Here is a 14,299-nt window from a genome sequence, read left to right on the forward strand (position 1 = left end):
AGCTAAATACAACTAAAGTAAAGTCGTGCTCCGCTGTTCTCTCATAGGAATCTCGGAGCCACAATGATCATGCTCTCATGGACGTTTATCTTCAGAATTTCGAACATGATGTGTAGCATGGTGTCATTTGATATTGTAATGCTGGATCTCGCCTGGCCCTGCAGAATAACCGCAAAGTGCCCCAGAGTATCTCGGAAGTACGGCATCGTAACACGGCCTAGCAGTCTACTATAAGTCTCTCAATGGATCTTGCACCTACACAAATCTTAATCAATTCAAATGCTCTTATGAATACTAGTCCGTACGGAGATTCCTCTGCTTGTCATATAGTCCCAAGGCTGGTATCAAGGTATTACCACTGTCCTTGATTCCAGTACCCCACCGGATGGGTTCTCTCAAACCAACTGTCGCGAGGTGAAGGGGGCCGGTTTTTCTCCGCTTCTTCCCACATTCTTTTTCTTTCTGCCTTCCACTTTTCCCAATCGCGTCGAACACCCACGTACTCAAAAAGATCAGGAGCATCGGCAGGCGGCTCCTTGTTCTCAAATGTCAGCTCTTTAGGGAGACTCATCTTGATGCAATCCCTGCTGAAGAACTTGATTCGCACATCATGCGGGCCACTCGGGACAGGTGATATTATGAAATCCGACCCACTGAATTCCTCGGGTGGATCAAACGGTTCAAACTGGACGCCGTTGCTTGCGTTGATATAGATATGTCCGTGCATCCTCTTCGGGTCAAAATCCGGGGGTGGATTGGAACCAAAGTTATCCTCCACTGATAGGTGGTAAAATTCAACATATCCTGGTCCCAATCCATTGTAGAAATACTTAGGTTGATCTCGGCAATGAATGATATAAGTGGTGGCATGAAGGGATAGCATGGAGGTCAGTTTATCCTCCTTTGGGGCGTCAATGAAAGAACGGTATGCCTGGTTGACCTGGCTTTCTATTTCACTTTCGGACTGAATCATGAAGAGTATATCTTGTCGTTCCCGTTCAAGCTCCCTTTTTCGTTCTTCGCGTATTTCTTTGAATTCATAGTAAACGTCGGCCAAAGAATCAGCATGTGACCTCTCAGATGTACTGTCGTCTTTGTCATCGTCTTCCTCTTCGTCGTCTTCTTTGTCTTCGTCTTCGTCGCTTTCCTTGTCGCTATCCTCAAGTTTCCTTCTTTTCTTCGTTGGCTGCTCTTCTTCGCCCGCTGTTCGCTCTGACGCTAAATCAGAAAGGTCTTCATCAAATTCGTAGCCAGAGGGTGAACGGTCGCTAAGGACACAAGGACCAAGGACGCGAAAGAACCACGGAGGATAAGGGTTCTCCTCTTTCTTAGGCGCGTTTTTAACCATTCCCCTGAGCCATAAAGCGCCAATCTTCCAGAGCCGTATCTCTGATTCAAGAAGCTTAGATCGTCGTTTGTTCGGGATGATCGTACTTGCGTGTACACCTAATTCCGTGTATTGCCTTGTCCGTACGGCATCTTGCCCACGCGAACTCGCGAAACGAGGGGCAAACGACCTCGGACCTCGGACAAACTATTACTCCAAGCAACTTAGCCACACCGCTAACCGCCTCAACGAGCTAGGGCGGACTAGTCCGCCGGGGGCAAATGCGGAAAAGGGGGCCACGGGCCACTAGGCCCGTACTTTCATCCTTACAGTAGTTAGTTAACGTAATTCCTGCATGAGCGCGACACCCCAAACACCATACTAAATGCAATATTTCACAACTTCAAATTTCAACGCTTAAGGCTGATTCTACGATCTTATGGTACCTTGTATTAAATATATCCTACTAGATATTTTTATAGGCTCGAGAAATATTTTAGGGTGTAATAATATCCACTATATATAACTGTTTTGCTATATGAATTCGACGTGTTCATATCTATATAACACTATCAGTCGTGCCGTTCGATCGCTCATATTACCTAGATGAGGAGGATGAACCTGGCTGTGATAAAAGTACTAGGATTTAAGCGAACGGGCTGAGGAAACGCGTGTTATGATTTACCTACTAGCGTGTTCTGGCGCGTTATAAATAAGGCGGTGTAGAGTAGACTCTGACTTTCGGGCACCATGACCCCTTCCTTGCCTAGTTGTCGAGCTTCTTTAGGAGGCATCTAACACGTAGGCATAACGATAGAGAAGACATAAGCGGCAGATAATTTTTACTCTCGTGCTATTTGGAATTATTGTTCTACATATCCATACAAGGGCACATATGGTGTAGTTTTTAAACCACCTTGGTGTTAAAACCACATGGGTATTATGAACTACAGTCATTGTCGGAACATATCCTCCCGTCAGAATAAGCAGAGACATGTCATACCTAAATCTGCTAAGCTGCGGCTCCCGCTGCGTAAATTCAGGGGCATTGGACCTGGAAGATACATCTATCTACATCAATCAATTTACATTCTGCTTTTGGAACATACACGCTGTCCACTTAACTGTGTACACAGGACCTAGCTGGTGATACCAACAGTCATTAGAACCCAGTGGTATTAAAACCACGATCCAATTTTGGCCAGTCATCTTTTTTCGACTGCCAGTCAGAGTTCTATTTTTAATGCACCCATTTGGTTGAGATACCCACTGGGTTGATTGTCCCTCTCATTGGGAGGTCCATCGTCAAACTAGTTAAATGCTATCGGATGCCTTACGTAACTATGTGGCAATCCATTGGAATCAATGTGTCCGTATCAATTCCCATCGGAGGGCTCTTCCATCAAACCTGTGGCGGTTATAACTGGCCGGCTGGCTAAATGGCCCATAGCCCTTGGTTACATCATTGCTCAATAGTTCTGAGAGCAACAAGGAAGTAGTAGCTACTATCGAATCAATTGACTATATATTCTCCTTAGAAAACTGACCGGTTAAGTGTTATGAGCGCACCTATAGGCTTCCTCCAATGCATAGTATACGTGGTCAATCTATGACAATCTATGAAGAACTATGGTTTCAAACGATGTTCGGAGGCACATCTAGTCTGGCTCCTATGCTTCCAGTACCAAGTGCAGGGGAAGACTGACGATTTAATGAGCATAAATTTCCACCGTAAGTATCCTACGTATGCCTCAGGCCTAGGACTGAAGAACTTCCCGACTGTCAACCTTGAGACTCAGATCATGCAGCATCTTACACAAAATCTCCTTCAAACACCAGATCTGGTGGAAGAGTCAAACGGGTTTCTTGATTCAGATTGTCTAGGCTCTTGTGGCTCTGAGAGTAGCCTGACTTACGACAACCAACAACTTTTGATCACGAGCTGCAAAATTGTGGGCCTGGATTCACGAACTTGTTGAATAACGAGGTTCTTCCTTTCCTTTGGAACAATGTGAGTTGCATTTAGCATCTATTACTTTTCACTATCGAGCTGAGAACGATATCAAGGACATGACATATGATGAATGTGCAGTCATACTAAAACACCCTTGGTACTCTTCAACTGCACTGCCGAATATTGAAGTCCCAGAACCGTCTGATAGCTCTATTTGTAGACACAGTAGCGTGCAAGCATACCAAGAGCCACACATCGTGCCCTCAAATCTTATCCACTACTCAACTCTTCCTTTGAAAGAACGACGCAATCCGGAGCCCAGAACCGAAATCAGGCATCAATTGCAAAGTAATGACTCCAAGACAAAAGATTGCACACAGTCAGAGTGAAAGGCGGTACCGCCGGAATCTCGACGCCGAGTTCTTACAATTAGAAGATGTAGTGAGTCGGGACCATGGCGAAAACACGAAGGATTGCCCTATGGCATCCAAAAGGTTGCGGAGAGTGCAATTACTAGGGATGGCTCGTCTGATTATCTTGGAACTTCAAAAGAAGTCATGTATTCGAAGAGGGAGCTTCGGATTCTACGTGAGGCTACTATGTCTGAGACCTGCAGATTAACGATGGATGGTGAGGTTATTGGACTTTAGGGCCAAGATTTGTTTGATCTGTGCTTGTGCTTTTGCTGGCGCAGCTAACTGGCTCATCTACACATAGGACCATCATGCCATATCCCATATCATCTAATATTTCGAAATATTGAAGAACCAAGGCGGTGATCCAAAAGAATTCAACGCTTATCATAACGGTTGGCCATGTCTTCATTATGGCGTTTAACACCATTTGATTTGGATTTCGGGCCCAATTCGCCACTCTCAGTATTGGGACCTTCACGGTGCATTTTGAGGCTGTAATATTCATCATTTTCTTTAGCTCCGTTCCTTGCTGTGGATTTTGGGAGTTCTAAAATATTAGGCATTTTGTCAGCAAATATAATTAATACCAACATATGAAATCCATGATGCAATAACTAAGAAGTAGAGCCAGGTGTAATATTACCTTTGTCCTCTGAACGGTCCTCATTTGGATTGCTGTCCGGCGGACTCTCGGCATCGTCATCGCGAGCCTCTGCCTTGTTCGCCAGACCCTTGGGCTTGTCTTGAATAAAAATCGCGATGCCTGCCGGGCGGGCCATATTATATTGACAGTAGCGACAAATCAAGAAAGTTGTTCGCATGCCTCGTTTAAGACTCATTTTGTTTAGGCTCTGCATTGTGACAATATAGACAACAGTATTTTCCTACCTCTGAAGTGAAAAGAATAATCGTTTTAAAAGGCCGGAACTTGGCCTTCGCTGTGGCAAAATTTGGGTCTAGTAGCTTGCGTATTACGTTAATCATGTGATGTCCTAATACACATAAGATTTCACCACCCCATCCAAACCAAGGCACGGCTATCCTTAGCTTCTGTCGCCACTCATATAGCTCTAGATCAACTCTCCAAAATATACGTCATGAGCGGGCGTAGGTTTATATAATGTATTCAATACCTCTTCATGATGCCCATTATACATGTCTAGAACACGACACGGGCTGTTTGTGCTAAAGCAGGCAAGTTGATCATCCTAGCTTACCATGATGAGAACAAAAAGCCTAGAGAAACAACTCTTGCGGGTGAGAAAACAGCCAACAATGTCCAGAGAGCTACGGTACTAGCTACTAAAATAAAAGTTCATGTCATCTAAGGATGAAGTATTGGAGGATGAAGTATTGGTTTCAGAAGTCTTCCGTAAGTGTGAAGTAGACTACGAATTTAGAAAACCAAATCAGCGGCGTTAAAGGTTATTTGATAGACATACGAGGATACCGTAGAGGATTTGATATAAATTTCATCTTTTCCCCTAGTAGTACAGAGAAATTTCGAGTGCTAAGGTAGCGATATGCACTTAATCAAGCCGATCCAGGCCTATTCTCGGCTATCTGAATAAACGTGCCAAGATCTTGAGTAGAAACCTTCCAGGAATCAAGCATCAAACGAAAGAGATTCAACGGCGAGTAGTGCTCTGAGAAATAACTCACGGTCTACGAGAAAACTTTATTGAAGGCGACAATGACCTCCATCATTTGGGCTTCTAGGTCATTGCTTAATTTGCCTTCATCTTCGATCCTGGAGAGCAGCTCTGGCTTGTTGTGTCTGCAGTGGGCGAGAAACTCAGCTTCCCAATCCATAATCCTGTTAACAGGTATATTATCAAGAAGACCATTAATACCAGCATAGATCAAGGGTACCATCTCATTGACAGGCATAGGAGCGTACTGTTTTTGTTTTAAAAGCTCCATCAGACGCTCTCCACGTCGAAGAGTTTGTTTCGTGGCGGCATCCAGATCCGAGCCTAGCTGAGAAAAGGCCGCAACTTCGCGATATTGGGCTAAAAATAGCTTGAGGGAACTGGCAACTTGTTTCATGGATTTGAGTTGCGCGGCAGAGCCAACACGAGACACGGAAAGTCCAACATTGACCGCGGGACGGATGCCCTTATAGAAGAGTTCGGATTCCAAAAATATCTGCCCGTCTGTTATGGAGATCACATTGGTAGGGATGTACGCAGAAACATCACCGCCCTGAGTCTCAACGATAGGAAGGGCGGTAAGAGAGCCGCCACCATGCTTGTCGTTCAATTTTGCTGCACGCTCCAAAAGACGTGAATGGAGGTAGAAAACATCTCCAGGGTAAGCCTCACGGCCAGGGGGCCGGCGAAGCAACAGCGACATTTGACGGTAGGCCACTGCATGCTTTGATAGATCATCATACACAATAATAGCATGTCTGCCGCTGTCTCGAAACCACTCCCCCAGAGCACAGCCAGCAAAGGGAGCAAGGTATTGTAGAGGAGCAGCTTCCGAGGCCGTAGCTGCGACAATGATCGAGTATTTCATGGCATCATTTTCTTCAAGAGTCTTGACAAGCTGGGCCACAGTAGAGCGTTTCTGGCCGATAGCGACGTAAATACAGTACAGCCTGTTGGATTCAGCGGAGGAGCTATTCCACCTTCTCTGATTTAGGATGGTGTCTAGAGTGATGGCCGTCTTCCCAGTTTGACGGTCCCCAATGACCAGCTCACGCTGACCACGGCCAATTGGCACCATAGAATCAATTGCTTTTATACCAGTCTGAACAGGTTGATTGACGGAATGTCGAGGTAAAATCCCAGGAGCCTTGAGCTGAGCCCGCCGCTTCTCGGTAGTTTTGATGGGCCCTTTGCCATCGATTGGACTTCCGAGTGCGTCAACCACTCGTCCCAGCATCTCAAGGCCGACGGGAATATCAACAATCTCGCCAGTCCGCTTGACAGTATCTTCCTGTTTAACAAGGCGATCCGAACCGAAGAGCACGATACCGACACGAGCAGCTTCCAGGTTCATGCACATACCCTTCACACCGGACGGAAATTCGACCAGCTCTTCAGCTTGGATATTGGTTAATCCACGGGCGCGAACGATACCATCACCAACAGACAAAACTCGGCCTGTCTCTGTTAACTTAGTATCCTCCTCAATGCCGTGTATTCGGCGTTCCAACGTTGAAGAGACTTCATTGGACCCAGCCTTGGCGTTAATAGCATATGAACGAAATTGCTTGTGAAATTTCGTCCAATCTGGTGTTGAGCCATAGAATGACCTGCTGATCTTACAGACAGAAGCACAATCGACGGTGCGATGAAATAGCCGCGAGGTGGGGTTGGGCATATCGAGCAAAATTCCACAATGTTAATGATAAGACCTCGCAGAAGTCGGAGAAAAGAGGAGGTTAACGGATCCCTAAATTATGACGTAACTATGAATTTTGACTGAGAATTAACTTTCTAGTCAACTAACCTGTCTATTTTCCGACATACTTTGTCTTGAGTCCGTCCAGCCTTTGTTAGCAGTGGGGTAAGCTATGGTAGAATTGTCTGCGATTATGACTGCACACACATATTGTGCACTAGTATGCGGGTAGTGACGTATAACTAGCAGAGTCATATGACTGACTGCCATAGTTAATTAGTTAAATTGGTCTTAATCCGCGGGTCCAGAGGTTCCTTAACGTGCACACTATTGCTACAACCAATGAATTCGCCTGGCCCCCGCAAGGGTGACGTAATGGTCACTCCGACATATCTCCAACGGTATTTGGACAATAAATCTCAGTATAAGTTATCATACGATATTCTGACGGTATCCAGTACCTAAGAAGGATTCTACGATGTCATCCAAAGTGGATTATCCAGAACTTGAAAATGGACGGCATGGCTCAGTGTTCTCTGTTTCAGGACCTGTCATCATCGCGGAGAACATGAGAGGCTGTTGTATGTACGAACTTGTGAGTATAACGGGGCTAGTTTGAGCATAATTTTCCTGATTGCTCTTTCTCTAGTGCCGAATAGGGTACGACCAATTAGTAGGAGAGGTCATCAGAATAGAGAGAGACAGGATTACTATACAAACCTTCGAGGAAACAAGTACGTGTTGCAAAGTTTTGCTCAGCAACACCCGCTAATACGGCCAAAAATCGCAGGTGGTATAGCAGTCGGCGATCCTGTCACTGGCACAGGACAGCCCCTGGCTGTCGAACTTGGACCTGGATTGATGGGCACAATCTACGACGGAATCCAAAGACTGTTGGAAGCTATATCGTCCCTGGCAAAAACCATCTACATCCCATGTGGCATTGATGCCCCGTCACTCAACCGTGAAAAATCTTGGAATTTCAAGCCGGGAACTTTCAGAGTGGGAGATCACATCACAGGTGGCGATATCTGGGGAAGTGTTATCGAGAATAATTTACTTGATGACCACAAAATCATGCTTCCGCCGCGTGCGAGGGGACAGATTACCCGAATAGCAGAGGCGGGTAGCTATACAGTCACAGAGAAGCTTTTGGCAGTCAAGTTTAACGGGAAAACCACCGAGTATAGCATGATGCACGTTTGGCCGGTGCGTGTTTCTCGGCCAGTTGCTGAGAGATTGCGCTGCGATGCCCCGTTACTCACTGGACAGAGGACCCTAGATGCTCTCTTCCCATGTGCCCAGGGCGGTACAGTATGTATCCCTGGTGCGTTCGGAAGTGGCAAGACCGTCATCAGCCAAAGCATTTCCAAATTCTCGAATAGTGATATTGTCGTATACGTTGGCTGTGGGGAGCGTGGTAATGAAATGGCTGAGGTCTTGATGGAGTTTTCTATGGTATGTTGGCGATCCGGCACGGACGTTGATTTTAAGGATCTAATTTGAAACCCAGCGGTCAATAAAGCTTGAGGGGAAATCAGAGCCTATACTGAAGCGAACTTGTCTCATCGCCAACACCTCTAACATGCCTGTCGCCGCTCGTGAAGCTTCAATCTACACTGCTATCACTATCTCGGAGTATTTCCGTGATCAAGGAAAAAACGTAACGTTGATGGCCGATTCTACCTCTCGTTGGGCTGAAGCCTTACGTGAAATATCTGGTCGCCTAGGTGAAATGCCTGCGGATCAAGGGTTCCCTGCGTATCTAGGATCCAAGCTGGCTTCGTTCTATGAACGTGCTGGACGGATCGTGGCTCATGGCAGCCCGAAAAGAAAGGGTAGCGTCAGCATTATCGGTGTAGTGAGCCCTCCTGGTGGAGACTTTTCAGACCCCGTGACCAGCAGTACTCTTGGTATTGTTCAGGTGTTTTGGGGCCTTGACAAAAAGCTAGCACAGAGAAAGCACTTTCCGTCCGTCAACATCTCTTTATCTTACAGCAAATACCTAGCAGTATTGGATGAATACTACGAGAAAGAACACCCTGGCTTTCCACAGCTGAGGGAAAGGATAAAAGAGCTTCTATATTCCTCTGACAACTTGAAACAGCTAATACAGCTGGTCGGCAAGGCTGCACTAGATGACCACGACATGGTAACACTTGATGTGGCTTCTCTGGTTGAAGAAGATTTTCTACAGCAGAATGGATATAGTGAGTATGACGAGTTTTGCCCTTTATGGAAAACTGAGTATATGATGAAAGCTTTTATGCGTTTCCATGATGAGAGCCAACGAGTTATATCTGAGGGTCATAACTGGGCAAAAATCAAACAACTCACCGGTGGGATTTTAAGCACACTCCGAAATATGAAGTTTGAGATGCCTGATGTTGAGGACACGGTTTCATTCAAGGTAGGGAGCGCCCAAGGTTGCTTTATTAATTTAGCCTGACACCTTGACAGTACGATAATTTCCTGCGAAAAATGTCAGAAAGGTTTGTCTCCATTTCCAACCAGTGATAGTGCCCACAGAGAAATGGACGCCGATACCTAATTTCCTGATATTTCAATATATGTTGCAAATCCACGGATTCACCAATTCATTTACTTCATTATAAGTTCAATCGAGCCTTACCAACCAACACTAGACAAATTCACCGAAACGAAAGCCCGCTGCCTTTAGGAAACAGCGTTGACACGGACATCAGCTAGCTAAATAGACTTCCGGCTACTTTTGAAAACAGTATTGTGCATGAGGTTGAAGCTCTTTGATCAAAGCAGCTTGAACATGACCACCATAATCAATAGATGAAACGATAATTAGTCACCAACCAAATTGATATCCGTAATCTGCTTTCTTAGAGGTCTTAATGAATACCTCGTGGTCCCTGGGATTCGTTTTTGATTCCTTGTCGCTCAGAATTCTGTATGCGAACTGATGGTTAGGGCTTGTCTTCAAGAACATGGCATTAAGTCTTGGTATCGGCATCGGTAATGAATATGGATAATGATTTGCGATACAAACGAGAAATCAGTACTTACGAAACTCTCCTGGATTTCTCCTTTCTGCAAAATGTGAAATATGACCTCTCGGTCATTGGATGTTCCGAACTCGTGCTCAAGAGTATCCCTGCTGGCTTCATTATGCATCCCTTGAGGTCCATGTCTGCAAGGTCGCAAGGTTCCATTAGCACATAGCCTTGTGTGCGCGTAAAAGGCATTCATTACTAGGCTGACAGATATTCCCTGGACTCGGGTAAAGCATGTGGATAAATGAAAACAGGCACCTACTGGTGTGAAGTAAATATCTTCCACCCATCCATCACCTGCGCAAGTGGGAGTGTATGATCTTTCTTCCAGTTCTGCACCGCGGTAATGTCCCCAACGAAAATAACGAAGTCTTCGGTCTGGCCCTTATAATAGACCTTGGACTGCCTTGTATTCCCTCGGGTCATTCTGAATGGTGGTAGTGCAGATTTGTATCCGCTATATCAGATAGTTGTTGTGACAAGATAAGTAGCGTGGAAAGATAGCAAAGACAACATTCATGCAACATCCTCAGAATGCGGCGAAAACAATAATCAAGAAACACAGGGGTGGCAATATCGGCAGTTTTCGATAAGCCCCGTTGTCATGATGATGCAAGGGAACCGAGAGCCACAAGGTTGATACGGGGATCCCGGTCGATCTCGACCGGGTTGCGTACGATGCCCGTCTCAGGAGTTGATGGGCCGGAGACATCGGGACAATTTTGAGCGTAGTATGCTTGCTGTAAGGTATGTCCTACTTAGAATCAAGTTATGGAGACTGAGATCGTGAGAAGGTTTTGGACTAGATACCGCAACTTATACGGATGTCAGCAAGTAAGGGTTTCTAGGGACATGTTACTGTATCTTAGGTTGGTACTAAGATTAATTTCACCTCTAGCTTAAATGAGATTATTTCGAAACATCTTTCACCGGTCGGACTCAATGAATTCCATCAAAATCTTGAGAAGGCCAAAAACCACAGAATCTTCATTTGCAATCACAATTCATTTCAGCAAATTCGGCCAATAATAGTGATGTAGTATCCATGATTTACCAAGATACCTCGCAGGTGTGACCGTTGAAAAGTAAGTGACGATTTGAACACTGTTTTTTGAGCATAGTTAGTGGCGCTTAATGTAGTGATGAAACAAGAATATGTATAACTTTTTATCAACAGCTTTAGACTACAGCATGAGATAAGCTAAAGCTTTCAGAATTAGCCTTAGATAGCGCACCCTCTAACTGTTGAAAACGAACAGAAAAGTAAATATTGTCAGTCGAGCAAAAGTAAGTACATAGTCTCAAACTTTTGCACTGCCACTGTATAATTGTCAGAGTAGTTGAATTGGCCATTGAGTAATTTCTATCACCTGCCCAGATGCACCACGTCATAGGCTACCGCACGTGGATCTGTATCCCTCTTTTCCACCTCTCTTTTCCACCCCTCTCATTTCCAACCCCCAAATACTACTCGCAACTATGGTTTTTCTCTCTCGTGTCGAACAGGACGACGAGGTCTTCGACCTATCTACCCAGAAGATTGGTTCCATCGAGAGTGGGTCTGATAAAAATGACTATACTAATGTTTACGGTAGCCATTTCGCCACTGATCATCTTCCCTTACATGAGATGCCAGAGCGTGAGATGCCGCGCGAGATCGCTTCTCGCATGGTCACGGAGGAACTAAGCCTCGATGCCAACCCCAGACTCAAGTGTGCTGCTCTCTTGCTTAATTTCCTGGCAGCATATACTAACATCTGCCCAGCCTAGCTAGTTTTGTCACGACTTACATGGTATGTGAAGAAGGCAAGAGATCACCCACCGTCCGCTAAATGAAACAAATATAGGAAAAAGAGATTGAGTCAATTATGACCGACTCATTTGGGAAGAATTTCATTGACTAAGAGGGATATCCCCACACCGCCGAGATTCACAACCGTTGTGTCAACATGATCGGGCGCCCATTCAATTGCCCGACTGATGCCAAAGGCGAGAACGCCATGGGCACGTCGACGGTTGGATCCTCCGAAGCCATTATGCTGGGTACGCTCGCCATGAAGAAGCGCTGGCAGAACAGGCGCAAGGCCGAGAACAAGGATTTCTCCCATCCCAACATCATTATGAACAGCGCCGTCCAGGTTTGTTGGGAGAAGGCTGCCCGGTATTTCGATGTTGAAGAGAAATATGTCTACTGCTCTGAAAGTCGCTACGTGATCGACCCTAAGCAGGCGGTCGATCTAGTGGATGAGAACACGATCGGCATCTGCGCCATCATCGGCACCACCTACACCGGCGAGTACGAGGACGTCAAGGCTATTAACGACCTGCTGATCCAAAATGGTATTGATTGCCCTATCCACGTTGACGCAGCCAGTGGCGGCTTTGTCGCCCCGTTCACCTGGCCGGATCTAGAATGGGACTTCCGCCTTGAGAAGGTAGTTTCTATTAACGTCTCTGGCCACAAGTATGGCCTAGTATACCCTGGTGTTGGTTGGGTCATCTGGCGCTCCCCTCAGTACCTTCCCCAAGAATTGCTATTTAACGTCAACTACCCAGGCGTCGATCAAGCTAGTTTCACCCTTAACTTTTCTAAAGGTGCCTCTCAGGTCATCGGCCAGTACTATCAGTTGATCCGGCTGGGTAAACACGGCTACCGGTCAATTATGATTAATCTCACTCGCATTGCCGATTATATGGCGGGTGAGCTGCGGAAGATGGGTATGATTCTCATCAACCAGACTAAGGGCCGTGGCTTACCACTGGTGGCATTTCGTCTGCCCCCAAAACCCGACCGCTTGTACGACGAGTTCTCTCTAGCACACAAATTGCGAGAGTACGGTTGGGTCGTTCCTGCGTACACTATGGCACCCCACAGCAATGAAATGCAACTAATGCGCGCCGTCATTCGCGAGGACTTCAGTATGAACCTCTGTGACAGCTTGCTGCAGGATATCAAAATGGCCCTACTGATTCTGGAAGGCATGGATCAGGCTATGATAACCAATTACAAAGCGTAAGTCGGCCTTTCCTTCGCTTCCGGCCCTTCTGACATTCTTCAGGAATATACGGAGCCAGCGCGCCCACGCACAGCACCAGGAGCGAACTCTTCCTTTCTACCAAAAAGAGAGACACTCGCTGCAGGGCAAGAGCGGCAAGACATACGGGGTGTGTTGATTGTTCAAACACCCTGATACCGTCTTGAACAGATTACTAGTTCGTTACGAATTATTTCAAGTGGGCACGTTAAAACATAGACAAGTCGTTGATGGATCGCAGGATCTCCGTACGCCCTAGTACTGAAAGAACCAAGTTCATATGATTGACTGAAGAGCTATATAGGCAATCGATGTTGAGAGCGTCTTTAGCCTAAGAGGCTATTGTTGGCATGTTGCGATTTGGGTAGTTCAACTTGACCCGATTTACCATACAAAACACTAGGGAGATTGCATATTTGTCAGAGCAAGCTAAAACAGTATTGACTAGTATGCATTACGTGGAGAAATCTTGCAAAGAAAACGAATTAGTAGAGATTGAAATAACTGAATTGATTGAGGAAGTAAAGGAGTGGAAGGCGAGAGGGTATGTTAAATACCCCCAGAGGGCATTTACTAGATGCCGTTGTACCCGCGAGATACTCGACAGTTTTAGCGCAGGATCACAAGGTTACTTGCTGAAAAGCATGAAGTTACATACAAAATGCAAGAAAGATATGGAGGCGGAACAACCGAAACGAGTTAGCCGCAAGTATCGGCTCCATTTCCTTGACAATGTTCAATCGTCCCATCCTTAGCGGTAAAATATCCCTGCTCAGTTCGACAGCAATTAGCGCCTCTAAAATGCTTGGCCGCACGACGTGAACAATTTTCTTCAGTATTCCCTGGCCCACCATGTTTCCACCACCACAATCCGGTCCCCCAACCCCAAACAGTCCGAGGCCCTTGGACGTGATATGGGCGACTTGGGCGAGTGACAATCCATGATCGACCGGGATCTAAATCTCTGCGAGAACTTAAATGCCGAAGCATCTGATCACCTCTAAGCTCGCGAAATGATCGCTCAGATATCGCATCTATCCCCGGTTTCCTTGCTGTTTCGCACCTCTGCAGCCAATCAGGCATATTGACAGCGGCAGAGTCTATGTGGGAGATAGCTTGTGTCGCGAAGCATAATGCCAGATATGCAGATACGGCATCGATCGTTCCTCTTCCGATAGCCAGCAAGTGCG

General features: G+C 46.0%; 6 protein-coding genes across 6 annotated transcripts; 2 read left to right on the plus strand and 4 right to left on the minus strand.

The window, feature by feature from the left end:
* Positions 1-352: 352 nt before the first annotated feature.
* On the minus strand, positions 353-1,348 carry N7496_010643 (uncharacterized protein; the record flags this gene model as incomplete). Its single annotated transcript, XM_056703556.1, has 1 exon — positions 353-1,348. One exon carries the CDS (start codon positions 1,346-1,348, stop codon positions 353-355), a length of 996 nt encoding a protein of 331 aa, XP_056552556.1.
* Positions 1,349-4,071: 2,723 nt separating this feature from the next.
* On the minus strand, positions 4,072-4,476 carry N7496_010644 (uncharacterized protein; the record flags this gene model as incomplete). Its single annotated transcript, XM_056703557.1, has 2 exons — positions 4,072-4,244; positions 4,341-4,476. 2 exons carry the CDS (start codon positions 4,474-4,476, stop codon positions 4,072-4,074), a joined length of 309 nt encoding a protein of 102 aa, XP_056552557.1.
* Positions 4,477-5,362: 886 nt separating this feature from the next.
* On the minus strand, positions 5,363-7,027 carry N7496_010645 (F0F1 ATP synthase subunit alpha; the record flags this gene model as incomplete). The annotated part of the gene is made up of 1 exon (XM_056703558.1): positions 5,363-7,027. The coding sequence occupies one exon, from the start codon at positions 7,025-7,027 to the stop codon at positions 5,363-5,365; it is 1,665 nt and encodes a 554-aa protein (XP_056552558.1).
* Positions 7,028-7,508: 481 nt separating this feature from the next.
* On the plus strand, positions 7,509-9,565 carry N7496_010646 (ATP synthase alpha subunit vacuolar; the record flags this gene model as incomplete). The annotated part of the gene is made up of 4 exons (XM_056703559.1): positions 7,509-7,629; positions 7,839-8,506; positions 8,562-9,458; positions 9,509-9,565. Coding segments are annotated over 4 exons (1,743 nt in total), but the record flags the coding sequence as incomplete, so codon positions are not given.
* Positions 9,566-9,912: 347 nt separating this feature from the next.
* Positions 9,913-10,500, minus strand: N7496_010647 (SBDS family protein; the record flags this gene model as incomplete). The annotated part of the gene is made up of 3 exons (XM_056703560.1): positions 9,913-9,969; positions 10,088-10,211; positions 10,337-10,500. 3 exons carry the CDS (start codon positions 10,498-10,500, stop codon positions 9,913-9,915), a joined length of 345 nt encoding a protein of 114 aa, XP_056552560.1.
* A 1,053-nt stretch (positions 10,501-11,553) lies between these two features.
* On the plus strand, positions 11,554-13,321 carry N7496_010648 (Glutamate decarboxylase 4; the record flags this gene model as incomplete). The annotated part of the gene is made up of 5 exons (XM_056703561.1): positions 11,554-11,786; positions 11,840-11,867; positions 11,982-13,087; positions 13,134-13,239; positions 13,289-13,321. The coding sequence occupies 5 exons, from the start codon at positions 11,554-11,556 to the stop codon at positions 13,319-13,321; spliced, it is 1,506 nt and encodes a 501-aa protein (XP_056552561.1).
* Between the last annotated feature and the right edge of the window lie 978 nt (positions 13,322-14,299).

The sequence above is a fragment of the Penicillium cataractarum genome (assembly GCF_028827025.1).
Source record: "Penicillium cataractarum strain IBT 29864 chromosome Unknown utg000008l, whole genome shotgun sequence".
Classification (NCBI taxonomy): Eukaryota; Fungi; Ascomycota; class Eurotiomycetes; order Eurotiales; family Aspergillaceae; genus Penicillium; species Penicillium cataractarum.